Source organism: Beauveria bassiana (assembly GCF_000280675.1).
Source record: "Beauveria bassiana ARSEF 2860 unplaced genomic scaffold BBA_S00011, whole genome shotgun sequence".
Classification (NCBI taxonomy): domain Eukaryota; kingdom Fungi; phylum Ascomycota; class Sordariomycetes; order Hypocreales; family Cordycipitaceae; genus Beauveria; species Beauveria bassiana.
Window position 1 is genome coordinate 488159 of NW_007930846.1, and position 27173 is coordinate 515331.

The 27173-nt window shown below is 52.9% G+C and overlaps 9 protein-coding genes across 9 annotated transcripts; 4 read left to right on the top strand and 5 right to left on the bottom strand.

The window, feature by feature from the left end:
• Positions 1-36: 36 nt before the first annotated feature.
• Positions 37-681, top strand: BBA_04791 (uncharacterized protein; the record flags this gene model as incomplete). The annotated part of the gene is made up of 1 exon (XM_008599888.1): positions 37-681. The coding sequence occupies one exon, from the start codon at positions 37-39 to the stop codon at positions 679-681; it is 645 nt and encodes a 214-aa protein (XP_008598110.1).
• A 314-nt stretch (positions 682-995) lies between these two features.
• BBA_04792 (uncharacterized protein) lies at positions 996-1676 on the bottom strand (the record flags this gene model as incomplete). The annotated part of the gene is made up of 1 exon (XM_008599889.1): positions 996-1676. One exon carries the CDS (start codon positions 1674-1676, stop codon positions 996-998), a length of 681 nt encoding a protein of 226 aa, XP_008598111.1.
• Positions 1677-3614: 1938 nt separating this feature from the next.
• On the bottom strand, positions 3615-4668 carry BBA_04793 (uncharacterized protein; the record flags this gene model as incomplete). Its single annotated transcript, XM_008599890.1, has 2 exons — positions 3615-4226; positions 4387-4668. 2 exons carry the CDS (start codon positions 4666-4668, stop codon positions 3615-3617), a joined length of 894 nt encoding a protein of 297 aa, XP_008598112.1.
• A 2273-nt stretch (positions 4669-6941) lies between these two features.
• BBA_04794 (uncharacterized protein) lies at positions 6942-8309 on the bottom strand (the record flags this gene model as incomplete). Its single annotated transcript, XM_008599891.1, has 1 exon — positions 6942-8309. One exon carries the CDS (start codon positions 8307-8309, stop codon positions 6942-6944), a length of 1368 nt encoding a protein of 455 aa, XP_008598113.1.
• A 5053-nt stretch (positions 8310-13362) lies between these two features.
• Positions 13363-16551, top strand: BBA_04795 (uncharacterized protein; the record flags this gene model as incomplete). Its single annotated transcript, XM_008599892.1, has 1 exon — positions 13363-16551. The coding sequence occupies one exon, from the start codon at positions 13363-13365 to the stop codon at positions 16549-16551; it is 3189 nt and encodes a 1062-aa protein (XP_008598114.1).
• A 914-nt stretch (positions 16552-17465) lies between these two features.
• BBA_04796 (U1 small nuclear ribonucleoprotein) lies at positions 17466-18366 on the bottom strand (the record flags this gene model as incomplete). Its single annotated transcript, XM_008599893.1, has 4 exons — positions 17466-17677; positions 17755-18186; positions 18281-18286; positions 18357-18366. The coding sequence occupies 4 exons, from the start codon at positions 18364-18366 to the stop codon at positions 17466-17468; spliced, it is 660 nt and encodes a 219-aa protein (XP_008598115.1).
• A 463-nt stretch (positions 18367-18829) lies between these two features.
• BBA_04797 (endoplasmic reticulum vesicle protein) lies at positions 18830-19669 on the top strand (the record flags this gene model as incomplete). The annotated part of the gene is made up of 3 exons (XM_008599894.1): positions 18830-19045; positions 19130-19253; positions 19347-19669. The coding sequence occupies 3 exons, from the start codon at positions 18830-18832 to the stop codon at positions 19667-19669; spliced, it is 663 nt and encodes a 220-aa protein (XP_008598116.1).
• Positions 19670-21502: 1833 nt separating this feature from the next.
• Positions 21503-22126, top strand: BBA_04798 (uncharacterized protein; the record flags this gene model as incomplete). The annotated part of the gene is made up of 3 exons (XM_008599895.1): positions 21503-21616; positions 21659-21750; positions 21823-22126. The coding sequence occupies 3 exons, from the start codon at positions 21503-21505 to the stop codon at positions 22124-22126; spliced, it is 510 nt and encodes a 169-aa protein (XP_008598117.1).
• An 838-nt stretch (positions 22127-22964) lies between these two features.
• Positions 22965-24773, bottom strand: BBA_04799 (Spindle poly body spacer protein SPC110; the record flags this gene model as incomplete). Its single annotated transcript, XM_008599896.1, has 1 exon — positions 22965-24773. One exon carries the CDS (start codon positions 24771-24773, stop codon positions 22965-22967), a length of 1809 nt encoding a protein of 602 aa, XP_008598118.1.
• Between the last annotated feature and the right edge of the window lie 2400 nt (positions 24774-27173).

The window sequence follows — 27173 nt, forward strand, 5'->3', positions numbered from 1 at the left end:
AAGAGAGAGAGAGAGAGAGAGAGAGAGATAATCACCATGAACACACTCCCCGTTGAAATCTTTATCGAGATTCTTAGCCACCTTCCCCCCGCATCATTCAAGTCCGCGCGCCTCACCTCGCGCCAGTTCAACGCCGTCCTCGCGCAGCCCACCTTTTGCACGCTGCGCGGCTTCCTCGACGACGCCGACGCCGCCATGGTCACTCTACTCCAGACGCTGCACGACCTCCCCGGCCGCCCGCGCGCCATGTGGTCGCCGCACTGCAGCGTGCCCGCCGGCCTGCCGCTGCCGCCCAGCTTCTTGCGGGCCGTGTACGCGGCGTTGGGCGGGGCAGCGGGGCCGAGGATGAAGAGGAGGAAAAGGAGGAGGAGCGGCGGCAGTGGACGGCGGCTTGAGCTGACGGATTCGTCCGACGAGGGTAGCTCGGATGAATGGGATATGACGAGTCCAAGCATTCTGGAGGGACAGGAGCAAGGGGAAGAAGAAGAGGAGGAGGAGGAGGAAGAGGAGGTGAGCACGGCAGTGGTGCTGCAAAGGCTGGGACGGCCAGAGGTCAACGAGGATACGCTGCGGCAGGCGCTGTTTCGCTATGCGTTGCACAAGAGTTATGTATACGACGGCGAGGGCGAGGCGCCGCAGCTATGGGTCATGAACTCGACAAAGTGGAAGTATCAGCTTTGATTGGCAGCTGTCACACCTAACAAATCACCTTGTATTCTTTTTTTTTCTTTTTTTTTCTTTTCATTCCTTTTTTTCTTGGAGCAAGCGTGTATATACTCTGCAAAGTAGCTTAAATCCATATTTAATTTCCACCCACTACCAAATACATTGAACTAATATAACAAATCTATTAACCCCCGGGGTTCTTTGACTCTTTTCAAAAAGGCTTGTCCCCCCAATATCTTATTATGCGCAACCGTCAAAGAGGGCTGCAAAAAAGTGTTTTGTGTATTTCAACCCATCCCCTACTTTACAAAAAAGTAGACGGCACTACTTTACAAAAAGTAGGCGGCAATCATGCCAGCGACAGCAAGGCCGCCGACGGCCTGGCGAGGCGCAGCGGCCGCCGTCCAGACCTGGTTGGGGGTAGGAGCAGTTCCGTTGCCGCTGTTATCCACCACCAGGCCCGTGGCCGTGGCCGCGCCGCCGGTGGCCGTGACGGAGCCATAGCCCGGAGCAGTGCCAGTCGCCGCGGCGGCCTTGGCAAAGGCCACGACGCCGTTGATCGCCGCGAGGACCTCGGGGGCGGGCTGGTCAGCGTCGCGCGGCGTCGCCTGCGCGGCGTTGGCGTTGGCTTCGGGAGCGGCAGTGGCAGCGGCGGGAGGGGCGGGCAGGCCCTTGTTGTCGCCGGGGTTGCCAAACTGGGCGTCGGCGCTGGCGATGAGCTTGTCAATGTCCTCCTCGGAGGGCAGGCCGTCGTCGGCGTTGACGATGGCGGCGACCTGGGACGTCTCGGCGGGGGTGGTGGCCTCGGTGGCGTCGGGCGTGGGCTGGACGCCCGCGGCAATGGACGACTGCGCGGCTTGGAGAGCGTCAGTAGGGATGTTGCCGACAAAGGCGTCGAGATCCGAAAAGTCGTCGGCCTCGACGGCGGCACCGTGGGCGGTGGCGGCGGCGGCACCGTGGGCGGTGGCGGCGGCGGCGACGGCGGCGATGAGAGCGGCGTTGAACTTCATGGTGGTGGTTATATTAAAAACGTTGGATGTGTATATTTGGCCGTTTTCCTTTTTTTTTGTGTAGAATAAGAGAATTTAGACGTTGAAACAGAGGAGGCATAGGGGGGATTGGCGTAGAGGAGGCTCTTATATCTCGAGGGCACGTTCCCCCCCCATCTTGATTCAGATCGCTAGCTAGTAGTCCCGCGTCATCGCATCTAATAACCCAGCACAGCTGGAAAAGAAAATCCCCGCCAACCCGCGGCCTTTCGAGAGCGAGTTTCGTCCCCTGGCTGAAAAACGGAGAAGAAGAAAAACCAAGAGCGTCGAAGCGCCGCCGAGCTTTTCTCGTCTCCCACCTGAAGCAAGGGCACCACCACCCAAAGCATGTTACTCCGCCTCCACAAGCTCGCTACAGCGCCAACTTGTTAGCTACCAAAGCATGAAGAAGTCCGGATCCGGGATTGGCTGTTTTTCCAAGGCCGCGGGGCGTTGACTGCTTAAAGTGAACGGACGTTCGCGAGAAGGGGGCCCGGGAGCGAGCTGCAAAGCAACCCCCACAGCACAGCCGTGCCTGAGAGTTGTGCCCGGGAAACTAGAATCTCCCGCTGATGAAGATGGACTAGAGCAAGGGGGTTGGTTAGTTTATGCCACATGGACAAGAACGGAGGCACGAGGGTGACAAAACAGACCGTCGGTGCTTAAGCAGGCGTGTCAGCAACCACAGTGTATTTCTCTACGCATAATATGTTATATAAAATATAAGATAAAAATAATTAAATTCTTTATATCATTCTCTATGTATTAGATATCTTGACTAGGGACTTTGCTCTTTTTTCCTATTATTAAGAATGAGCCTTACTCCGTGTGCCGGCGATCTGTCTTGTCACGCTTGGGGGGGGAATTGGATGGCAGCATTGTGGATAAGCAGCATTGTTAATGGACTTGGATGAACATGTTTCGTACTTGCATAGATGTTTGGGAGCAACATGTTTCGAAACGCGCCTGTTTCGGCTCGCTATGCCAAGTTGTGGCGCCCGAAGCCAACTCAACCAATACATGTTGAGCCACCAACTTAATCCTCCAGAACCAACAAAAGACTTCTAAAAAAAAAAAAAGAGAGAAAAATCACACAATTGTCGAGTTGAAAACTGAATCCATCATGGCGATTACAGCGTCTTTTTTTAATTCCGGCAATCCCGGCGAACATCATCATACCCGCCCACGTCATTGTCCCAGGGGGAAAAAAAAAAAAGACACAGACAGGACCGTGCGAGGCTGACGCGTTTCCTGCCATGGCACCACCCGTGGGGAAAAGTTTTCCTTTATGAACTCAGGAGGCCCGTGTACTTATTGATCAAGGCGTGCTTTTCTTGATTTTTTTTCATGCAGAGTTGGCAGGCGCTCAGCTTGCCCCTGAGTGCAGTTCCCTGGGGATGATGAATGACACAGGACGGGTGGGGGGGGGAACGGTGGGCGTGGATATATATAGACCGCTTTCATCTCGCGAATCGACCTGGTGAGGGCCTGGACGGACTTGTAAAAGGTCTGGACGGGCTTGTAAAAGGTCTGGGCGGACTTTGCGCATGGTGCCTGCAGTTGGTACAGCACGGTACTGTATTTGTCCGACTCCCAACAACTGACTCGTTTCCATCACGACCAATCCATGACTGTACTTGACTAAAAAAAAGAAGACTTGTGCAAAGTTCTGACCTCTTGTTTGCAAAAAAGAAAAAATTGTAGACATTTATTATCGCATGTGTTGCATAAACATTATGATTTCGACCTCGTTCACAGCAAATCCAGTTCTTTCCATAAAAAAGCAAAAAAAAGCAAGTAATTCACATTTCGTTGCGTTTATACATTTCAAGTCATCCCCCCCAAGTCGCAAAGTTCAAAAGCAAACTCCTCAAAAACGGCTCTACTTTCTTCATTAGAGTCGTGATTTATGCAAGGATTTTAGAAGAGGGCGGCAACGGCCAGACCAAATGCAAAGAGGCCGCTCATGGCATTGTTGGCCGCGGCATCGTTGGAGTTGGGGGGAGGAGTCGTGGCGGTGGGCTTGGGGCCCGCGGTGCTGGTCAGGGTAATGATGCTTCCGCCGCCGCCGCCGCCGCCGCCGCCGCCGCTGCTGCTGCTGCTGCTGCTGCTGCTGCCAGTGCTGGTCGACCTGGTGGTGCTTGTAGACCCGGTGATGATGGGGATGGAAAAGGTCGAGTTGTTACCGGTGTGAGCGGGAGTGCTGGCGGTTCCGGGAGGGGTTCCGGGAGGAGGCGAGGGCAGACTGATGTAGGCGCTGCTGCTGCTGCTGCCGCTGACAGTGGAAGCTGGCGCCGTAGAAGAGCTCGGCAATGTGTGGGAGCCAGTCGAGGAAGAGGCGGGAGGACCGCTGCTCGAGGTAGAGCTGCTGCCACTAGTACTCGACGATGCAGCAGAGCTGCTACTGCCGCCGGTGCTAGTCCAATTAGACGTGGCAGTAGAGCCGGTGCTAGTAGGTTGGCCCGTCTCTGTAGCCGACGGGGTGCACTTGTCGGCGGGCAAGGTAAATGGATTCTCGGCGTAGACGACGCACTACAGATGATGGGTGTTAGCATCAAAGACTTTGGAAAACGTCCCCAATAGTCCAATCTCTAGTAATCTGTTCTTTCATGTTCGTCCCAAGACGGGGGTTGTCGCAAATGGCAACACACAAAAATAGCAAGTGAATGAACAAGAGTATCACAAAACTCACATTCTTCTGGCAGGCCGCGTCGCCGGCGTCGCGAGAGCTCTCCCAGCACTCGGCGACGCCACCGGCGGGCGGGTAACCCGAGACGTTGGCGGAGCACCGGGCCGGCTCGCCGAGGGCGTCGGGTCCGCAGCGCAGGATAATGTCGCCGCCCATGCAGTAGCTTGCATTGGGTTTTGCGCAGTTAATTTTTGTGCCCGAGGGTAGAGCGTGATGCTGAGGCTCTGCGGCGACAAGGCCAGCGGCGAGGATGACGGTCGCGGCGGCGGCGGCGGCAGTCTTCATGATGGTGAATGTGGAGGTATTTGTTCAAACGACGAATACAAAGACTCAATTTGTTGCCCTTTTTTTCTTTTTTTTTTTTTTTTTTGCCTTCACGTGTAGTAAATGCAACGCTGTGTTTGGTGTCTGTTTTTAGTTATTGATAAGCGAATGGCTTAGTTAAAGATCAACCGATAATGTAGAGAGATGGGTAAAAATGAAAGATTTGGTTGAATTACAATAGGAAGATTGGAAAAAAAAAAAGAAGGGTCTGGAAAAGCAAAATAGGACGAGGCGAGACTATGCATGTTTATATGTCTTGCCCTGCAGCCCTTTGTTGTCATATGCTACGTAATTAGATGTGCAGGAAGCCGAAAGGGTGGGCGAGACAGGGATCAAAAAAGGAAGCGAACGGGAGCGAGGTACAACTTACTCCATACAGACGGTGCGGCTGGGAATGATACGATGAAGTAATGTACTGATAGGCAGAAGAAAAGCTGATTTTTTTTTTTTACGAGGTTGCAGTGTGACCTGGTGGGCCAATGTTGACCGACTCTGGCACTCTGGTTGTAACTAGTTGGAGGCGTAAAGCCGTAAAACCTAAGAAAAAGGTTGTAGAAAAAAGGTGGGTGGTGGTGAATGACTCTGTCGTGAGAGAGAGAGAGTCGGCAGCAATGGGTGTGCGGCTGATGAGCGGGGTTACCCTCGTCTTGATGCTATTCTTACACACACATCCATTCTCATCACATCAAAAGACCCTGCAACGTCACTCTTCAATGTTGCCACGCTAATAATCCGGCCGAATCCCCATCTTGGCAACACCTTTGGTTCCCCCTTGTAGTGAACCAGTAACAAGGCTGGAGTGGCCAAGCAGAGGCAGCCGACGTCGTCATAGGGCCACTAGCCAAAAAGAGACCATCCCACCATCGCCTAATCCGTATTGGTTGTCTCGGTGTCTTGCACGTCGTGTACAAGGAATGTCTTTCATCACGAGCTTGGCGCAAGAATTTTCAGAAAAAAATGAAGAAAATAAAAAACTAGTTGCCAGAGATAAAAAAACATGTCATCGTCGCAGTCGCCAACAAAAGTAGCTAGTCGCCACGTCGCTCCCCAATAACTACATGCCAACTTTTTTTGTCCAGATTGCTTGCCCTCCATCTCGTCTCCAGCTTTATCCACTTTCCCCAAAGCCACCAGCCATGATGGGCACGCCAACGGTACCGATTAGGCATCTGCTTATTTCGTCTAGTTTCAGAGCCCCCCCGGGCACAAGGGCCGGGAGGCCCCAAGTTTCACCAGCCGAGTTGTGTTGAACCCTCTCTCGAGAAACAAAAGGACGAAAAAAAGAGGCAAGAAAAATGAAAAATAAAATATAAAATATAAAATATAAAATATAGAATTGCATCATCCCTTTGGCAGTTAAAGGAGGATGGTATTGGGGTCAAGAGCTCCATTGACTTTTGAGAAACCCTCAAAATATCGCTTTAGCAGGGAATTTTTTACGCTATTCTAAAAAAAGGCTTCAATCCCGTATCTTCCTTCTACGCCGTGGCACGGGTACATATTACTCGGACACAGCGGCGCGCCCCGATTGATGTAATAAGCTTACAGGTACATACCTGGCATTCAAGTGAGGCTCCGGGTATTTGGCCAGGCACCCTCTGTGACTCGAAATTTTCCTCCTCCCAAAGCCAGAAGGATACTTGAGCCAATCAAACGCTTCACCAAGTGCCAAGTAGCTGCAAACACTGAGAAAAATACCACATTACACATTACTTTTGTCGGGTGTTGCCAGTATCGCCAACGACGGGGGGTCCCTCGATTCAGATCGCCCAGGTCGTGCCGCTACGGAGCCGATTCTGATCTGATGGGGTTCCGTTTCCCTCTTGGCTTCACTTGGAATTTACGGCAGCCATCGATTGTTACTGCCAACGACACTACATTGGTAATGAAACACTCAGAAACTGTCGTCTGCAGAGCATCATCGCAAAAAGTCAAAATGTGTATTGTCAGCAGTCAAAGAGCAACGAGGTCGGCCAAGTTGAGATATGAGTGTTTTACGGCCGATGAAGATGCAAATATTAAATCACTATATTAGGTTCAATCTACCAGTAACCGCCTGCTTTGCACAATAAATCAGTTGAATGACTCGTCGAGTTACGTCTTGTTGAATGCTGTAAATCGTTCCAGAGGCCTGCCTGCCTTCACCCCAAGCAGCAGACCTCGACATACACCCCCGTGACAATGTCGCTTTGCCGCGACATTAAACGCCATATCTTGCGTCACCAACTCCTCGGTCACTCTATAATATTCTTTTTTTCAACGTCCATAGCTTTCATGATCGCGTTCAAGGCCCTCTTTGCAGGCTTTCCGTCAGTCTCGTAAACCGGGGATAAATTGATCTGAATATCAAACGCAAGCTTCGTCACATCCTCCTCTCTCTTTGACGAGACAGACTTTTGGTAAAACTCTTCCAATGCCTCGGCCACTGCCTCGTCAATGAGATCATAGCGGTCCACCCCGGCAATATCGAAATGCCAGTTGTCTCCAGAGTAGCCGGTGTGGGCGGCGATGACGGCGCCCACCGTCACCTTGCCTTGTTGCCCTTTATAGTCAAAGGTACCAAAGGTGCGTGCGCGACGTACATAGGCTTCCTGCACAGTGATGCCTCTCGTGAGCTTGCAAACCTGGGCATTGCCGCCGCGCACAACGACAATGGCCAGGTCCATGAGTGGCTTCTCCTCTTCATTCCAGATAAAGTTCTCACTGCCGACAGACATGGACTTGCACCAGGGAGCGTAGCCGTAAGCCTGCGCCGGGCATAGTTTTTCGAGCGCGTTATGAGCGCGGAAGAAGCCGGCCACCAGACCAGACTCGTTGTACGGCTGCGCACCATGGGTTTCCGGTGTCTTGAACCTCGGGAACACGACCCCGGTTTGCTTCTTTTGTACTCTGTCCTCGATAATCTTGGCCTTGGATTTGTTTTCGGTTGGAATTCCGCACACCCGGCCGCTCTCAGCGCATGCACATGCCTTGATTTCGGATCTTTTCATGGTGCATACATACGTAAACGCACCGTCAATAGTAATATGTCTTGATGGGTCCTCAACAGTTTGAAACGCCTCGCGTTGCAAAACGAGATCAGGCGACATGCCCTGGGCTAATTTTAGGACAAGCTCAAAAACGAGGTTCATCGAGAGGCGAGGCGCTTGAATGATGACAGAGTTGCTGCTCTTGGCGGCTTCGAAAATGCCTGTGATTCCGGTCTCCTTAGCGACCTTGTCATCGTATGTCTTCTTTGCAGTGTCTTTTATAGTTCTTTCGTCAACAAAGTCTCCGTTGCCGAGTTGTTCTCTAATTACTTTATACGTGGCAGTGGCAGATTGAGGAAGCGATGCTGGTTTTCGCCCCTCTTTTGTCTTTTGATCGGGTTCGTCCTCGTTGAAGATGAGCGACACCTCGTCGCTATGGTCGGAAACGGTGCAGATGAGCTTGGAGCCACCGGTTTTTAGCTGTTCAGGTGCCTCGTTGTATTTACACTGTTTCACCTGGACCTTGACACCGTGACAGAGTTCCTTGTTGTCTTGAATACGACCAGAAGCCACGTTGTAAAGCTCAGGGTATTCGATACAGAGTACCACGAGGTCAGGTGCATTGTGCTCCATGTTGATGATTCGGATTGTAGGTGGGCAAAGTAGTGCTGCTGGTTTTGAGTGCGAGTCAAGTTGCAAGGCCTCTCTGCTTTTATCGATGATTTGCTGAGAAGCAGGTACAAAGGCGTGATGGAGAATGAAGAATCAGGCGATGCAATGCTAAAACCCTTTCTCAGTGCAGGATAACAAGGCTTTATACTTTTTCGAGTCATGAGACTTGTTAGCCTCAGGCTTCACTATACAGACGGGAGGATCATGACGAAGCCTGCCTGCCTACCGTTGCCTGAATCCAAGTCACACAGATGCAGAATTCAGCGCTTCTGGGTAGCACAGCCCCGGAAACTGTACCTGGTAAAGTGGCGCAGTAATAAGACGTTATTTGTCCAGCCCCGAGTGTTCTACGGTGACGGGTTTGATAATTTTGATAGGACCGTCGCAGGTGCCTGCTTGGCGCATCCTTTGAGTCAGAGCTATAAGAGGTAACTTGGCCGTTTTCGAGGTCACACAAAAGAATTCCCTTGGGTGTGTCTTCTATAAATACAATATTGACTCATTCATGATGGCATGGGCAGCAACGCAAGCTATATTTATTCTTTCGCCTGATGACGCCGAGCTTTCGTCGCCTTGCCGAGACACAACAAGTCTAGGCAGCCGACAGCAGACAAACAAAGTACATGTTAGCAGGAGCATCCATGATACATAAATCAACCCTCTCACGGTCGTGATATGTGTGATGCAATACCCACTTCTCTCACGAAGGAATGCTGGGACTTGTATTGTAGTGGAGATGAGTAAGAAAATTAAGTATCTTGTGCTTGTAAGCTACATATTCAGCTACCTTGGTAAAACGCGAATTTATAGCAATTTTTATATGAAATTCTTCCGACAGCTATCAGTAGGAATTTAGTTTCCTTCTTTACGAGATGACTACTGCCCTTTCCCGATACTTGGCGCGCCATGCTGTCGCCCGCCGGAGAAGAGATGATCACCAGTTGTCGCGCATCACTGGGATATGGTTGACTTTTCCAGCGCATTCGATCCAGGATTCGGCGACTCTTGTGATGAGCTGTAGCGCATAATCAGGTTCATATTATAGTAGAGCCGGCGTGGCATGGACACCGCGTCTAGCTTGCTCAGGCCCCATGGGGTAGAAGCCGGCGACTTACATTTGCTCTTCCACGGCTACAGATTTACTTGCTTCTATCGCGTTCGATTTCGGTACTCTGCCCGTCACAGCTGAAGGTTTGCAAATATATGTTGACTTGTCGCATTTCACATGCTTATACACAGGCTTACCACGGCTAGCCTCACAGGGTGGGTATCTAGGAAATACGTTTGTCAAGCCCATCAACCAGCAGCAGGTCAAATTGCTGACTCGGTTTGCAGGATAAAGACTACGGTATTGACATACTAGAGTAATGATACTAAAAAAAGGCTTTCATACGTCAAAGAGAGTTCTCTCCCCCTCAGGTATGTAAACGCCTATACTCAAATTCGCTCTCACCTACACTGGTGCTGAAAATTCAACAACTTACGCTCAGGCGATTTAGGTGATGGAAATGCTACGCCTAATGGCTTCTTCAAATATCAAGAATGTTCAAGGCTTTATGACTGTTTTCAGAAGAGAGGCGGCAGGCTCGACGCCTAAGGCAGCAGCATCGGCCCGCTTTGCATCTTCTGTGCAGCCGCCTCGCAGCCCATCGATAGACTAAATCAAGAATCCGCAACAACACCAGAAGAAACCCCAGATGATACGTATTGCAACCCCCTCTGGGCTCTCGACAACAACATTAGTCTCTTGCACACGTCGCAAAGTCCCCGCGATAAATGTTCACCCCGATGAGCATGGCCCGACGTTGAAGCATCACGTGGGCCACCAGACACATGGTGTGGCTCACATCTTGCCTGCTTGCGAGCATCGACATTGTCATCCGCATGCAGCTAATACCCCGTACTCTGTAACTACGGTGAGACTAGTTGGTCACATCATGGTTGCTTGTCCCTCGTATCGCTCCATGAGGTTGGGCAATGTCCCGGACTGCCAGCTGCGTGCCTCGCCCAATAAACGAAAAGGGGCAGAAAAGACGTTGCATCTAGCAGAAGTGCATCAAGGACTTATCTTCTATTTTTTTTTTTTTCGATGGATCCTTTTGCACATATTTCAGCTACGAGCACGCCAGCTGCGACCTCTTGTGCTGGGCGATTTGTCTCTACTCTGGTTGACGACGAGTCTTTGTGAGGTAACATGGCAACATGATGCAAGCGCTCTGGCGTGGAATTATTGGTAAAATGATACGTGGTCCCTCTTGTAAACATCTTAATGTCATGAAAGCCGAATCGACTATCTTCTTGCCATGTCAGCCTTCTTCTTTCCATTGCAGGATACTGCAGGGTGATATGCAGCGAGGTACGGTGGTGGCGGGCGGCACAGCATGTCTGCTGTGCGCAACAAAGGGCGGCATGTCTGCTTGGCTGTCAGGTTGGGTATCAGCCATTTCAGCTGACTATTCCGAATTCTTGAGCCTTTTTCTCAGTCAGGAAGCAGCCAATCTTGCGCTGTAAGAATGTCGAGTTGTTTCGCAAGCCAACAGCTCGTCAATGCGCTGGCTGTTGGGTGATGGGGGGCCAAGCCTACAACTACTGGTATTAGTAGGAGGGCAAATTCAGTTGCACTGGTTGACTGGCTACTGTTGGTTGGGCTACCTTGCAGACGTCAGCTGTAGTGATTGACATTCTCTTTGCAAATCCTTCCATCTCGCAGACACCTGGAGTATTAATACAGACAAGTATTGATACAGACAAGTTTTCTCTTATTCTGTTGCTTCATTGGCTAAACCCAGACTCCGCACATGTACTGGCGAAAAGCACCCGCTTGCTAGACCTAATCCGCACAGCGGGAAGCGACCATGGCAAGTGGGAGGAGCGGCCCGGAACGCTGGTACGCGGATGAAGCCGGCGCCAGCGGAGCCCAGCATCAAATGAATAAAATCGTTGATAGACTATCCGTAATCCGTACGGATACGGATATTGAGTTTGATATAAGCAAGAAAGGGGCAATAAAGGAGGGTTCCCAGCCACGCAGCATAAGACGGTTCCCCGCACGCGCCTCACCTTTTTTTTTTTTGGTCTTGTTTTGCTCGCTCTCGGCAAGTCGGGCTTGCATATTCATAAAAATCCCACCAAGCTGGCAGAAGCTGGCACTCACTGGCTCACTGGACAGCACCGCACCGCACACAAGCCCACATTTTTATGCAAGGCAGGCCCCCCTCGCTAGTCCATCACGTCACTGGCTGGATGCACAAGGGAGGGGCCGGCGCACCAAGCAAGTTACTGAGACGGAAGACGATTCGCTGCTCTTTGGTAGAGGAGAAGGTGGTCGGTGATTGTGTGCGAGATTTTTCTTGTGATTGTTATTAAGGGAAGAAGAAATTCTGCAAAAAAGGAACCCAGACATGCATATGAGTGGATAGGTAACATAATAGGGAAGAAGATGCGCGGAGGCGGGTTGTGCAGGGCCTCGTCACCTGGTGATGTCGGCTTCTGGGGCTCTATTGGCCTGCTTATCTGCACCTCGCGAGAAAAGTAAGCAAAGCAAGTAAAAAAAAAAAAAAAGTTGATGGAGTAACAAAGAGATGAGGGAACATTTTTCGAGTAATACTTGTCTGCAGAAATATACGCGCTCTGGCTTGTCCGTCGTCAGCCCAGGTGATGCGACGCCGGCTGTGACGCTCCATCCAGTGGCTACTGACTACCTAGGCGGTGCCTCACCGATGACGGACGCATGCTCGCCTGTGCGCCTCTGCTGTACGCCTCTGGATGCATCGTTGAATCTTCATCGTCATTTTCCTGCCAATCTTTTTTTATCCCTCCTCCTCCTTCTCGCCCGTGTTGCCCGAATAGTCTCCCTTGTTTCTTTTTTTCTCTCGCGATTGTACTACCATTGCCGTGCCGGATCGCTTCTGGCGCGCCCCTCTTCGCGCTCGTTCGTGCTGGACAGTGCATAAACTAGTCGAGCGATTTCCAGCCACCTTTGCCAATGGGGGTCCAGGGAAATGTCCTAAAGAAAAGGGGTCTTCCATTATACTTTGTAGCTAATGAATTTCTTCATCCTCCTTTATTACCCATACCTTTATATCACAATGCGGAGAGAATATCCCTAGAGTCACTTTATACAGGCAATCATCCCTCGTGTCACGAAAAGCTAGCGCCAGCTGGCGGCCTGTTTGCACGTTTGCAGGGCTCCACCCGCCAGCTGCCAGCACTTTAAACCACCTGGCCACACCCTTGCAAGTCGGCAAGTCGGTCCTTGTAGCGCATTCCCTTGCGTCCCGCCCGCCGCCAGCCACTAGCACGTTCGTCAACACGGTACAAGCCCACTGACAGCCCACTGACAAACCCACTGACCAACCTTTTCTCCCCCCACCTCAAGCTGGAAGCCCTCAAGCCCTCAAGTGGTCAGCCTGCGCTACAACGGCTGGCTTCACACCCTAGCCTCTCGCCTTCTCATTATTCTCCCCAATATTCTCCAACGCCTTCGAAACAGCCTTCTCTCGCGACCTCTTCTCGCTAAGGGCACCCTCCGCCTCGCCTATATCCTTTGACTCACGACTCCACGGAATACCACCTTTCATCTCTTCATTTTCCCAGCTGCGCGACGTCAACTGTTCTTTTCCCCCTCCCATTCGTGTCTCACCCGGCCTCACGCCAACTCGGCTCGACCTCTTCCGCCGTCGACGCAGAGTTCTCATCCTTTTCTTCATGTCTGAGTGGCAGATTTGGTCCTGTTAACAACCCGGCTTGATTTTTATTACAGCATTCTTCCGCAACGCCCGCGCTTCTGCCACGACACCTGCGCTCAGCAATTCATCGACTTGCCCTCGGTTCTCACGTATGCGCTGCGTAGTTCTGGCGACCGTTCTGCACCTCCACTCTCGTCGATTCTTCTGTCTGACCAATTTTCTCGTCGTCTCGTCTCGTCTGTGCCCATGATCCGTTGAGCTCCCGCCACCCTCCGCTCATGCCGAGTATGCTTGCGACCGCGTCCCTTGCTCCGTCGCCGAAAATCATGGGATCGTCGACAGAGCACACATACCGGGCCCTTTCCGACCCGTTAGTCCCGTCTCCCAGACAGTTCAAGAAGCATAAGAGCTTGCCTCGACCGCCAAATGATATCGACCTTGCCCCAGATGCCGCTGCCTCTCGCGCCGCCTCGCATGCCTATCATCTGGTTCTCGATGCCTCGTACGCACTCAGCTCCTCCGCCACCCACTCATCCCCGGCTGCTGCCGCCCAAACCCTCAAGCAGACGTCACGACGCCTCGCCTCGTCCTCGTCTGCTGGTCCTGACCCTCCGCCAACACCCCCGGCGCACTCCCGTGCTTCCTCTAGCGGCCACCCCACACTGGACCCCAGCCCGACCACGACGGAACCTCCCAGATCACATCCTCCCCTTGCGCTGCGCAAACCTCCCGTCACGCCACCCGATCAAAGGAGCCCCCCGACTCCTGACGTAACACCTCCCCAGCCCAAAACAGCCCTGAAATTTGTCCGTCAACCTCGCTGGGAACAATCTCCTCCCGGCGCTACCCCGACAGACTCTCGCAACGACTCGTTCAAGACGGCTCAGGAAGAGCAATTCTCATCAGAGGAAGACCATGCTCGTACTGTCTCAAAGTCCCGAACCACTTCGGCGCGAACCTCCCAAGCCACCATCTTGCGCATTCCAGAGATGCCTGCACCTGCTCCCGTGCAGCCGCAGCCATTGTCTGCCGCCCCAGAGAGCGCACCCGTCAGCGCGCATCAGCTTACACCACGCACCATGAAGGCATTTCACCAATTTGATGGCGAATGGAACTCGGCGCGACAGCTAATGAGCGATCGCAACCACGAACACCAGCAAGACGGCAAACGATCGCAGGTAGTGGTCAGTAAGCGGAAGCGCCCGCTTCCCAAGACGCCCGTCGTTACACCCTCACCTGTCGCCAAACGCGAGGTGGTAGAAGACCATGTCGTCACCCCAACCGCTGCCACTCGCGCCGCACGACATATTCAAGTTCGCGACAATGCCGTTGTAGAGGCATCGCCCGTCAGCTCCTCTTTGCGATCCACTTCCGAGACCTCTGCCAGTGTCGACGCTCGGCGGTCTTCGGCAACATCCGCCCGATCAAGTTCTTCGGCCGTCGTTGAAGTCCTTGTGATGAATGGTCCCGCTCAACCACCCCAGCGAAGACAAACACTCCGGCATGTCAAGAAACATACTCTGTTGCGCCAACCTCCACATGTTCCTGACAGATCGTCAGGTGGCAGTTTTGAGGGTCACAGGCGGCTGCCCCAGCCGCAGCGCAAGCGTCTAGAGAGCCCAGTGTCACGCGACCGCAGTCGACCACCCAGCACTCAAGTCACTTCCAACCACTCCATTGGAGATAACAGAGCGCGCCGTGAGATTTGGAGCAATGGGGGCATTCCGGTCATTGTTGTGCCAGATAGACGCTCCTCGAACCGCAGCAAATCGCGCGAGCCCTCGCTACGCTCTACTTCCAGCAGACGCTCCAAGAGATCTGCGAGCGTGGGCTCGCCTCAACGACCCAGGGGCTCTTTAGATACTTCACGGCCGGAGTCTTTGTCCCGTGGCAGGATTTCTGCCAGCACCGCGGGCGATGAGCGAACTATGGATTTTGCTCCAGCGATTCCGCCTCGCTCCTCGTCGCTATCCGCCCCGACCAGCCGCAACGTCTCTCGCACGAATTCCTTGACTGCTGAGAGCATTCGTGCGCACAATGCCTTGCAACAACGGGAGGACGAAGCCAAGTCAGCCCAGGCAGTCAAGACCGAGCGACGAATGGGTGAGGCGTTCCCATTCCTCGGCCCGGCTCCCGCGTCAATCTCTCCTGAAAAGCCTACTGAGGCTCATTTTAGCCGCGACATTCCTCTGAGCCCACCGCTTGATCAGCTACCTGCCGAAGACGGGATGAGTGCCAAAAAGTATTCCTCTCGAAACACCCCTTTCTCAGTCGCGTCAGTTGCCACTACTGGAACTGCACCAGAAGTCTCAGAGGCATTCGCAATACACATGTACCCACACCAGAACTCGTCTGTCGTAATGGTCAACCATTCTGCTCGGCCATCTGACGCCTCCAGTGCCGCACGCGCTGAGTTGTTGCCTCAGCTTGTCCCCACCATTACCACCACTGACACTCAAGACGAGCCGCCCGTAACGCCCCCCGAACAGCCGATCAAGGCGGAAGACGTCGATTCCCCCCTACGCAATCCCCGAGCACCGCCTGAGCCTCCGACGCATCTCCCCGTGCTCAACCTGATTCCTGCGACGCCGTCTGGGGCTACACCAGCCGATGAGAATGACAAGAGATTGGGAAATATATTTGAAACGTCTCCGCCAAGACGCGAATCCTTGCTCAAGCGAGCGTTCAGCCGTCGTCGTCGCAACTCTCTCGATTACCCGCCCACCACCTCTAAGCCTGCCGGCAGACTGACGCGGTCATTTTCGCTATCGCGTTCTTTGGGTCTAGACTCGAAACTTCGTCCGGGTTTTGAAGCAGACATCGACGGCGAGCTGTCGCCTAGGGAGGCGAGCGAAAGACCTGTAGAACGAGAGAAGCTGCATCCGCTATGGCGTCCGCAATATGACGACGAAGAGTGCGAGTTTGGCGACAGCTGTCCTCACCACAGCAAGCGCGACACTATATACCGCTATCCACTAGTGGACAACCGCCCTCACCCGCCAAAGAGGAGCCTCAGCGCCCGCGTGAAGACTACATTTGCGATTTTGCCGACCCGAGACGAGAGGCAGTATCCAGCCGAGGAGAGCACGAGTTGGCCAGAGCGGCGAACTATTCAGCGGACTCCCAGTGGCAACTTGCGAGTGATGCAGCGTCGCAACAGCCTCGACTCTCTGCCCATGTCACCCCGGCTCAACAGAGGACAGACGGAGCCGCTGCGCTCGTCCGTGGCCACGGAGCAAACTCGGCCATTTTGGCGCCCCGGCGCGCTCCGACGCGCCGAGACGGTAGACACCGGAACGGGCCGACGCACCCGACGCTTCTCGTTAAGCGATAGGCTAGAAGACTTTCCCGGCATCCCGCGCATCCTGAACGAGAAGCGACGCGAAAAGAGGACGCAGGAGCTGCGTCAGATGATTAGCGCGCCTACCAATGTCCGCGACGGCGTGGGGGAGGTAATTCGACGCGGCAACGGGGGCACTCGAGAACCCTTTCAAGCGAATCACTCTAGCTTTTGAGTCGACCACCATTTGCCCTTTTGCTATTCTGCCTGCTTTTGCAAACTTCATGCGTACAAGTACTGAAACGTGACGCATCTTTTTTTTTTTTCCACATTTTATGACGCGATGATTTTGACACGACACACGAAACGACACAATCAAAAAGACTGATACCTGTTGACGATTGCTTACGACATACACGATACGATGAAACAAAGAGAAATGGACGTCTTCTTTTAGAAAGGCGTCAAGAAACAGCACACGCGGCGGAATACGTGATTCTCACTTTAGCGCTTTACTTTGACTGGAATGGGGGGAGAAAGGGGAAAAATGAGGTGTTGCCTTTGTGAGCTTGACGGGAGCTGGTGATGCGGGAAACGTTGAGCAGAAATCTTTGTTGGGCAAGTCTTGTTTTGGGGAAGGTGGGTGCTTTCTGTATTGATATGATTAGGACAACGTGTTTATGATTTGGGGTTTTGTGCTTTATTGGCAGTTTGATTTTCTTTGGGCGGAAGGAATGTATATAGGCTGGGAAATGGAGGCAAGCGCGGAACAACGACGAGGCTGGCTCCTTGACGTGAAGCATTGAATGGATTTTGTCAATCATGTCAAATTGGCTTTACTAGTTCCGTACACTGTGATTGTTGCAAAGGTAGTTACAGGAGGCACTGATTGAATCTTGTCAAAGAACGTAAATGTGTCTTTGCTTCTTCCGTACACTGTATCATTTTCGGAAGAAAGTTTTGAAAGTAAAAGTGTACACGTAAATAGCCTGAATGCTAAACCAAAAGAACGCCGAATTTGTTTTTGCCTCGCAATTTCATAAACGCCACCAGTAATTGTGATTTTCCCATGATAAAGTCCCTTGTTCGCCACCACTGCCATCTCTCGCCATCTGCTCTCGCTTTGCCACTGTGGCATGGCTAGCCTTTTCATCGACGAGGATCCTGACCAGGTGGAGGAGGTCCGCCGCTCGGGAAGCCAGGCGGCGGGAACTGGAAATTGGGCGGCAGCCCGCCGGGAGGAGGAAACGGCAGCCCGCCCGGTGGGGGAAAGGGGAGTCCTCCGGGCGGAGGCATCGGCAAGCCGTTGGGGCCGCCGGGAGGGAATGGCGGCATAGGAGCACCGCGACCACCAGGAGGCGCTAGAGCGTGTTTCTCATTAGCATCTTTAGTCATAACCAACAAAGTAACTCTGACAAGTCTCGCAGGAACGACGTACGAGGAAGTCCAGAGGGGAACGCGCCGGGCGGCGCCCCCGGCATGCCAGGGAATGGCGGCAGGGCCGCTCCTGCGCCGCCGCCAGGAAACGGAGGAAACGGCGGTGGGTGGTGCTGGAAGCCGCCGTGGTGGTGGGCGCCGGGTTGATTCTGCGGGAGCATGGGGTTGGCGTGGGCCTGGCCCTCGGCGGCGTACGACGACGTGATGCTGTCAATGACTGACTGGGCCTTTTCGTGGCCAATTTCTGCAGACGAGGTGTCAGATTTGCTACTTTTGCCTTGCTTGCGACGTTCTCTCGCTCGAGCGGGGAGGGTTGGGGGGGGGAACAAACGTTGGTAGTAGTCGACGACGTTGCGGAGGTGGTTGCGGCCCGAGTTGTGAGCTTTGCGCACGCTCATCGAGTCGTGTGTCAGGTAGACATCGCAGTAGTCGCCTGGATGGGAAGAAGAAAGAGTCTTTTGGTTAGGTTTTTTCGTGTTTTGCGTCGCATGGGGACAGATTCGGGTCCGGGGAGGGGAGAAGCTTACAAAAGACTGGGAGATACTAGTCAGCGGAAATGATGCGTAATTAACACACAGGTACAGGATGGCATTGGGGACTCACATTTCGGCATCGTGGCGGTATTAGAGGCGTTCGCGATGCGGGATACGGACTTGAGGTTGAAGCTGGCTGGCTGTCGCGCGACGAGATCAAAAAGTCCTAGGCATCGGCGCCCCACACGTGATTTTGACACCGGTACTTGTCCTTTGGCAGGTAATTCCGGCAAAATACAAGTACCCGAGCTACAACTGCAGCGCAAGCTCATGATTGGTGCACCTCCAAAGCCCCTGACAGGCGAAGCCACATTGACGCCAGAAGCCAGCAACAGCACTACCTAACGTACCTTGAAGGGGGGGGCTTGATTTTTGGCCAACGCGACACCTTGTCAGTTTCCGTAATCCTCGAACGTGAACACTTTCCATCTCAACCAACGACGACGGGACGCAGGGTCGACTTGCTTTCTGCCAATTGACGAAAATAAGGGCAACTAAAGAAGCAAAAGAAAAAAACGAAAGAGGAACCACACACAACACACAATGGCCGTCGCTTCCAGATCGCTGCAGTGGCTCTGCAGCCTGCTCATGCTGCTGGGCGTCGCCACCGCGCTCAAGTTTGAGATGCCCGCGCACACGGGCGGCGAGAGCCACCGTAAGGAGCGCTGCATCCGTAATTTCGTCAACCGCGACACCATGGTGGCCGTCAAGTCGGTCGTGGGCGGCTACAAGGGCGACGGGATGGTGGTCAACATTCACGTACGTGCAGAGGCAAAATACCATGGGGGGAAAGACCTTGATTGGAGGCTCCGGGAAGGACAGAGACTAATGGTGGCTTGATAGATTCGCGATGCGCTCGGCAACGAGTACGGTCGTCCTCGGGACGTGGTTGGCGAGAACCGCGTCGTCTTCACCTCGCACTCGGACGCCTCCTTTGACGTCTGCTACGAGAATCTCTTTTCCGGATGTACGTGGCTGTCTACAATAACAAAAAACAAAAAATCATTCTCCATGGTGACCAAATGAAAAAATTGCTAACACGCAACACACACACACACAGCCCACCGCCCCTCCCCCTCAACCCGCGACATTGAGCTCGACGTTGAGATTGGCGCAGACGCGCGCGACTGGTCTGCCGTGCAGGCCAACGAGAAGCTCAAGCCCGTCGAGGCGGAGCTGCGCCGTATCGAGGAGATGACGGCCGAGGTAGTGCGCGAGATGGAGTACCTGCGCACGCGCGAGCAGAAGCTGCGCGACACAAACGAGAGCACGAATACCCGCGTCAAGTGGTTCGGCATCGGCACCACCTGGCTGCTGATTGGTCTCTGGGCCTGGCAGATTATGTACCTGCGTGCGTATTTCCGCTCCAAGCACCTGATTTAAAGGGGTGTGGGGTGGATGACAGCTGAGGGAGAGATGTTGAGTTTGGAGGGAGGGGGAAAAAAACTGGCTGGATGGAGGGCTCAAATGTGTAAGAGATGAGGACTTGGTGGTTTTTGGCATGCGGATGGGATGGCGTTTTGAAATTCATCATGACGGTTTCACGCAATCTGGAGGTGAGAGACGAAAAAGAAGGGGTGAATGGGGTGGAAAGATGGCTGGCGGCGAGGATATGTCGTCTGTCGTAAACTATACAATGCCAGCTAGCTGGTGGATAATACAGATACTCTACACAGATGATCTGACACGGGGATCGTCATTTTCTCCTTTGACTTATATAATGGTCCTGACGTGACGAGGCAGGCGCTTACTCCAAGCCGATATACTTCTTCTCTTGGACAATTCCTACCAGGCCGTGATGTCCTCTCGACGGCTATTTTGAAGCGCCTTTTCTTGCGAGGCCCGCAGGGCCCGGCATGCTCGTCCGGGAAGATGAAGCTCTCCCGCGCACAATCATTATAACTCGAAAAACATATTCACAACCAGCATCAGGCCCGGCGCCTTTTGTGAATAATAAAAGCCCTCGATCTGAGCCCTATTCAGCGTGCCTGGCCGAGGTTGAAAAGGACAAAAGACTACAAAGGGTATCGATTCCGGACAACAGACCTTTCTTTGATAGGCATGCCCGTTAGTATCTCGCTTCTGTTCGCAGCCAAGCTCGCTTATTAGCCCTTGTTCCATCGGCCCATTACCGCTGAACCTTTCAGGCTCCCGACGAAAAGCCATGGTCAAGGCTACCATTTCTCTCTTCGAATCCTATCGACTCTTAATTTTGTCGACAATTAGATCCCGGACTGGCCCAAAGTATCAAAGGAAAAAGCTCATCTTTTGACAGCCAGTGGGCTCCTTGTCAGGATCAAAGCCTCGTTGGGTAGGTAGCCTATGCATACCAACGGTTGATATTAAACGGGAACAGTCCTGTCCAATGCATGTAACTGGGTACTTTGGGTCGAAAACACGATACATGAATCCCCCTTGTACCAAAGGAACCTACCCATGCCCGTCCACAAGGTTTCGCAAATCATGCGATACGCTCCGCCTATCCTTCCTTCATCCACAACAACCACTACATCGACAGCCGAGCCCCAACTTTCAAACATCTCGGCAAATCCTCATTCTCTGCTTTTTTCATATGCAAAGAAAATGGACCATTTTATATTGGTTCTACTCAGTCATCTCCAAGTAGAGAGGACTGCCAGAAAATAATAGCTAGCTAGTCATTGTCGTCCCAGACATCAAGTGCTCACTATGGCAAGACCCTTGGACCAGACTAATTTAACTCCAAAAGAAGCAACTTGACCTAGCGTGTCAAACTCGTGATATGTCGTCGTCATGTGGCTTCTCTATCTGTAGTCTAGAGATGCAAAAATGGAGATGTTATTACGACTTGTCTGTATTGTTTTCGCCGTATAAATCTCAGTGTGTGAAAATGTACGAGAGAAGATAATCGAGCAGTCGAGGTAAAAATGCTTGGTTAAACGCGTAAATTGGGATAGATTATGAAAAAAATGTCTCTCTTTCCCCTTCCGCCATCCCCGGACCATGACTCCATGGTAATCATTCTTGCTTTTGCCATTTCTTCTTTCCCGTCCTACCCACGCCAATCGTCTCGGCACTACCTACAGACCTTTTATAGTCCCATTCTCGCAACCTCCCTTCTTGTCTGTCCGTCCTCTGCGCCTCTCTCTTTCTCTCTTTCTTCTCTCCTTCACAACCTCATCGCCATCGTCTCGTTCTCGCCTCTTCCAAAACCCCACCCCAACCACATTAGCAACCATGAAGTTCCTCGCCGCCCTCATCCTCCTCGTCGCCTCAATCGCCACCGCGCAGGACAAGACCTGCGAGGCCGATTACATAGTCACCCGCTGCCTCCAGACCGAAAACGACAAAGTATGTTCCCCCCCTGCCTCCTTCCATCTACTTGTCACGCAGAATTCATCAGCCAACCCCCTCTTCTACAAGGTCACCGCCTGCAACCAAACCGATTTTAACTGTCTCTGCGCATCCTACCAAGCCATTGCCACGTATGTCTTCCTCTTCTACTTCTCCTCTGCTTCCCATGGTCCCCAAATTGAACTTTGGAAAAAAAAACCCAGCTGCTACAACAATTGCCCCAACGACGCCCGCGCCCCTTCTGCTCGCGCCCAAGTTGCCGCCTACTGCCGCAACCCCCTCACCACCACCGCCGCCGCCGCTGCACCTTCATCATCAACTTCTTCTGCTTCTTCCTCTACATACTCTTCATCGGTTGGCCTCGCGACCGATATTGACGGACCGACGCCAACGACCAGCACGGGCTTTGTCAACGGCACGCCCACAAGCGACAGCGCGACGCACAAGAATTGCGCCGGTGTGGTGCTCTTTGTAGCTGGTATCGCTGGAATTCTTGCTTTACCGTAAAATTTTTGTTTCAAAAGTGACAAAATCTAGAGCTGTTGTTCTCTTTTTCGATAATTCTGGCCCCAGACATGGTGTGCGAAGCTTGGCTTGGAGAAGACCTTTGTACTGCCCATGGGAGGGGTGAGCGTCCTTACAATGCCTACAATTCTGTCTCATACTTGGCCTGTTCAATCAATTGATCTATCACTTGTTTATTGAGAAACGCAGTAAGCCTGGCGCTTGCTACTTCATCGTGCTACTGCGTGCTGACATGCTTACCCAAGTGCACAGCGCGCTTACACACCGTAAGCCAACAGCTTCTTAACCTCACTACGTAACACGCGTAGCTCCAGGTAACACTCATCACACAAAATCACATCACATCACACAGAAGCACATCTGTCAACAAAAGCTGTTCTTATTGTCGATCCAATCGGTATCTATCATACAGCAAGTTGTCAACGCGCAAATCATACAACGCCTCCACTTGCCCGCCTGTGTCCAGGCTCGCGTGGCAATCCGAATCAACCAATTTTTGCCCCTCATGCTTCTCTGCATGTCCAGTTGTTGTGAGAATGTACCATTCTCTCAAAGTTTCTACAGGAAGAAAACAAATAAACAAAAACAAGAGCTCGAAACGCGCCAATCCCTCTCCGAAAATGCCAAAATAAACGCCGGTGAATCCACGCTCCAGAAATCCATGGTCCAGTTCCCATAACTATGTGTTTTTGAGCGTTGCGCATCGTACGCAGGTTTAATAATAATGTAGGGTGTGAACGCGACTAAAATCGAATATCGTAGTAAAAACAGGGTGTTGAGAAGATAGAGTGGTGACTGTACAGTCTGGTGGTAGCAGTTGCTACACACGTCGAGACTTTCGCTGCTTTGTATTGTTTTGCTTCATCGAACCCATGAAAGTGACGTGCTTGGAGTCGTCTTTGCGAAGTCTGACGGTACCGGAGCCACGGCGAAGGGCGCGAGGCTCATGCTCCTCATCAATGGCAATCTCGGCAACGTCAGAGACAGAGTCTGCTTCCATATGGTCGCTAGCCTCAGAGACGGACGAGCCCTCATCAGAGTCGTCGTACTCTCCGTCGTCGCTGACTAGTGACGGCGCATTGTTGCTCACCAAGGTGTTGGGGCTGAGGTTGTCTTCGCGCATCGGCATGTCATCATCTGACAGCCCAACGTGGGATGCCGATGACGAGCGAGGCGGCGACACAAAGTCAATGTGGGCAGGACGGCCCTTGGAGCTGGGCGGCCTCGCCATCGGCGTAGGAGAGCTGTGCGCCGGCATGCGCATAACAACCGATGTGCGGACAGTAGCAGGATCGCCACCAATCCGAGGCAGCGGACCGTCAGTATCAGATTCGTCTCCAGAAGCCTCGTCCAAGGACATCTTGGTTTTGGCATCAGTCACAATATCGCCGAGATTGCCTTTGAATTTTTTGTCCTGCATGAACTTGGACAGGTAGGGAGTGTCGGCAGCAGCCTTGAAATTGTCGGTCTTCTTCTTTTGCAATTTTATGGCACGACTGGCAGTAGCCTTGGGTTGAGGGTACAACTTGAGAGCATCGGCAATTCTGCTGCGCAGAGCCGCGTAGGCCTCCTGGTCGGTGAGATCATGGGCAGCAAAGGGGTGCACAAAGGCCGAGATTGGTCCAGCAGGAGCGGGCTTGTCGTCGATGGGGGTGGAGACGCTGTTGGTGCGCGGCTCGGGAGCGGCATCAATAGCCTGGCCACTTTGAACAGCAGCCTCCTCATGGCTCTTGAAGTCGCGCTTGTGGGCGATGCGGCAGTGGTTGATGAAGCCTTGGGTACTGGAAAAGTTTTCGCGGTTGCAGTCAAGGCAAACAAGTTTGACAGTTTGTCCATCGGAGCGCTTAAGGATACAAGGACCGGCCTTGTCCTTTGGCTGAGGGTATCCGCTAGAGAGGGAATGCAGACGTTGGCCGGACATGGCACGGTTGGGACGACCCTTGCCGACGGTGGTCTCTGTAAAGCTGTTGCGCGTGGTGCGTCCTTCGGCGAATGAGGCGCGTGCAGCGGCAAAGTCAGCGGTAAACTGCCACTCAGGTTGCATTCCGTCAAAAGACGGGTCGGGAATCAGCCACTTGGCGTAGTGGCGGGCATAAGGACCGTCGACAACGCCAAAAGGCGGCGCCCATTTGGGTGCAGGTTCGGCGGGGTGGTTGGCAAGGGCTGGCCCCTTTCCGTTGGTGACTTGAAGCATCTGATCGGGCGTTGGGCAATTGACAGGATACGGTATCAAGTGGCAACGGCGCAGCTGTTCGAGGGCAATCTGACATTTAGCAAGCTCCTGGTTAATGAGGCGCAGCTCGTCGTGTTTGAGCAGAATCTCGAGACCGAACTGGTGACGGATCTCGTCGCGGGCGCACTCGAGAGGATCTTGCTGGGCGTAGAGCATGTTGTCGTCGTGGGCACGTCTTTGACGCTTGGCGTGGGGTTCGGCATGGTCCAGCGACAGCGACTCGGCATCTCCGAGGCCGTGCAGCTTTCTTTTCAGAGGGTGCGTGTCGGGGGAGGAGGGATCGGAAGCCGTGGTGGGTGAAGGCGTCGGACGCTGGTGGGCGTGGGCGTAGGCACCGTGTGAGGTGTCTATCGACTGATCACAGCCCCTAGAATCCGAGCCCCAGAAACGAAACATGGAAGCGCCGTGTTGTGGGTGAATGCGACAAAGAAGACGGAACGCGCCGCTCTTGTCGCAAAGTCAGGCTTTGGAGTTGTCAGATGGTTTCGCGAACGGATGCGCGCGAAAAAGAAATTGATGACTAAGGCCACTAAATAAAGAGTAGGTGTGTGTGATGGAGTGTTGTGTCAAGTGTGGCGTGTGGCGTGTGGCGGGAGAGGTGTGAAGGACAAAAGCGGAGACGGTGCTGCCTGGTGCTGACGTAACGTAAAGGCGCAACGAGATTGGACAGAAGCCAAGGGCGTACGTTGGCGGGTGTCACTGATGAGCGAAAGTGGCTCCGTCCTGAAAGTGGAAAAGGCGTGTTTTGAGGCACAGGCCAGGCAAGTGGCACAGTGGCAACAGTGGATGCGCACGCAGGTGGGAGCTGCCTAGCAGGCTGGCTGGCGTAAGAAAAATGGCAGAGTCAGAGAGGGAAACTGGGCGAGAGCGAGAGAATGGGAGGGAAAGGTGCTGTTTGCGGCGGACGCGACAGCGCAGACGTTGAGAGTAGAGGGCAGAGAGGAAAAATGAAGACCAGGAAAACAGAGAGGAGATCGAGCGCTAACGAAAGCCTCGAGTCAAATTTTCTGGCGACAAAAATGAAGGCGAAGAAGAATAAATTATTAGGGAGGAAGATGCCGGGGCAGGAGGGTGGTGAGAGTGAGGAGAATGAGGGAGGGAGAAGGCAGAGCAGGTGGCGATGGGCAGGCGAGAAAGGAGGACGGGGGAGGGAGCTGGGAGGGAGGGAGAGGATGAGACTTGAGAGGCAAGGAGAGAGGTATGACTGGCGGGCGTGTATCCCCGTACCAGAAGGACGGTTTAGGTTTGGGGGTCTCAGGCTGGTAGCGGACAGCTTGAAATGCAGGCGGCGAGCTAACAGGAGCGAACAAGCACTACCAGGTACCTAGGAGGTTGCCTGGAGCAGCGGAGCTTGAATGGCAGTTGCAGTTGTTGGCAGGCATGGCAGGCAGCCAGGGAGGCATTGGCAGCGCAGCTCCTTCCTGCAAGGTGTTACATGAGGCCGGGGCGCGGAGGTGGACCAAAAAGGCCACGCTGCAGCCTATCACCAGGGACGCCTGGGTAGCTTGACTGGGATACGGGCGAGAGAAGAGTGCGACAAGGAAAAAAAGATGGGTTTCGCTTGTAGTAGAAAATGGGCCCAATGACGGTGACGGTGACTTGGCCTCCAGCGCCGCAGCTTGCGTGTCTGCACTTGCAGTTAAGAATGCTGTTTGGATGCTTTTACTGGTTGTTACTCTCGTACTGCAACCCTGATGCGAGGGCCTCCGAAGCATATCGAAGCATATCAACTTAATATTCCTTGTTCTCTGTTTCTTTTCTTTCTTACTTTTTTCCCTCTTTTAGCCAACCAAGCTCGGGAGCAAACTACCAATACAATTTTACTTTTTCCAGTTCCTTTGGTGGTGGAGTGGATTCACAACCTCACAGTGTTTGCTGCTGTGACGCCCGCCCAAGCCGCCCGCCCGTTGCCAGCCAAAGATAAGCCGTTGATGCCGCTGAATTGCGCCATGCCCGCCCTTCGATCTGCCGTTCACAGATGAATAAAGGCAATAAACGCCAAAGAAATATGAGCACAGTGTCACTCTACACGCCTGGTAGCAAAGGATTCGCGACCCCGTCTCCACGGGGATGATGCAAGCACTTTGCGTGATATCAAGATGAAAAGGAATATAGATAGATAGATGGGCCAGCCTCAGTCAGATCGGCCTGCGACAAGGGACGCCATTATGTGATAAAAAAAACGCCCCGTCGTCTCGACACTGTATGACGCCGCCAGCGGATCCAACGGCGAATGCACTGCGCAAAGCACGTTGTGTTTATTGAGGGAGAAAATCAACAACAAAACGTCGACTCATGTACCCTCCTCGTTGAAATGAAACAATCTCGCATTGCGGCATCATGTCCACAGCTTCAGCTACACCAAAAAAATAAATGGCATCGCGGCGCAAAGCTCTAATCTAGAACTTTCGAAACTTCAAGAGCAATGCTGCACAGTGGGCATCATCAACCTTGTTTTTCTTGTTGCCTCTCTTCTCTCTACCTAGCTCCCCAGCATGCACACACTTTATTACTTTTAAGGCGACAGATACGGTTTCACCTTTCCTTTCAGATGCCACCCTGAACCCCCGACGCCCCAACTTTCGGCCCCCTTTGACTTGACTATTTGTTTGGCTGTCTCTCATTATGCAATTCCTGATACATGGACGGACCCTGAGCATTATGATAGTGGTGACTGCGCTTTATTATTACTTGCATGTGCGCGAGTCTACGTGTTGTTGTAGATGCCGCTGCTCACCACCCGCCATCATCATCATCCGGTCCTCCCCTCCTCAGAATTTGAGGCTTCCTTTTTTT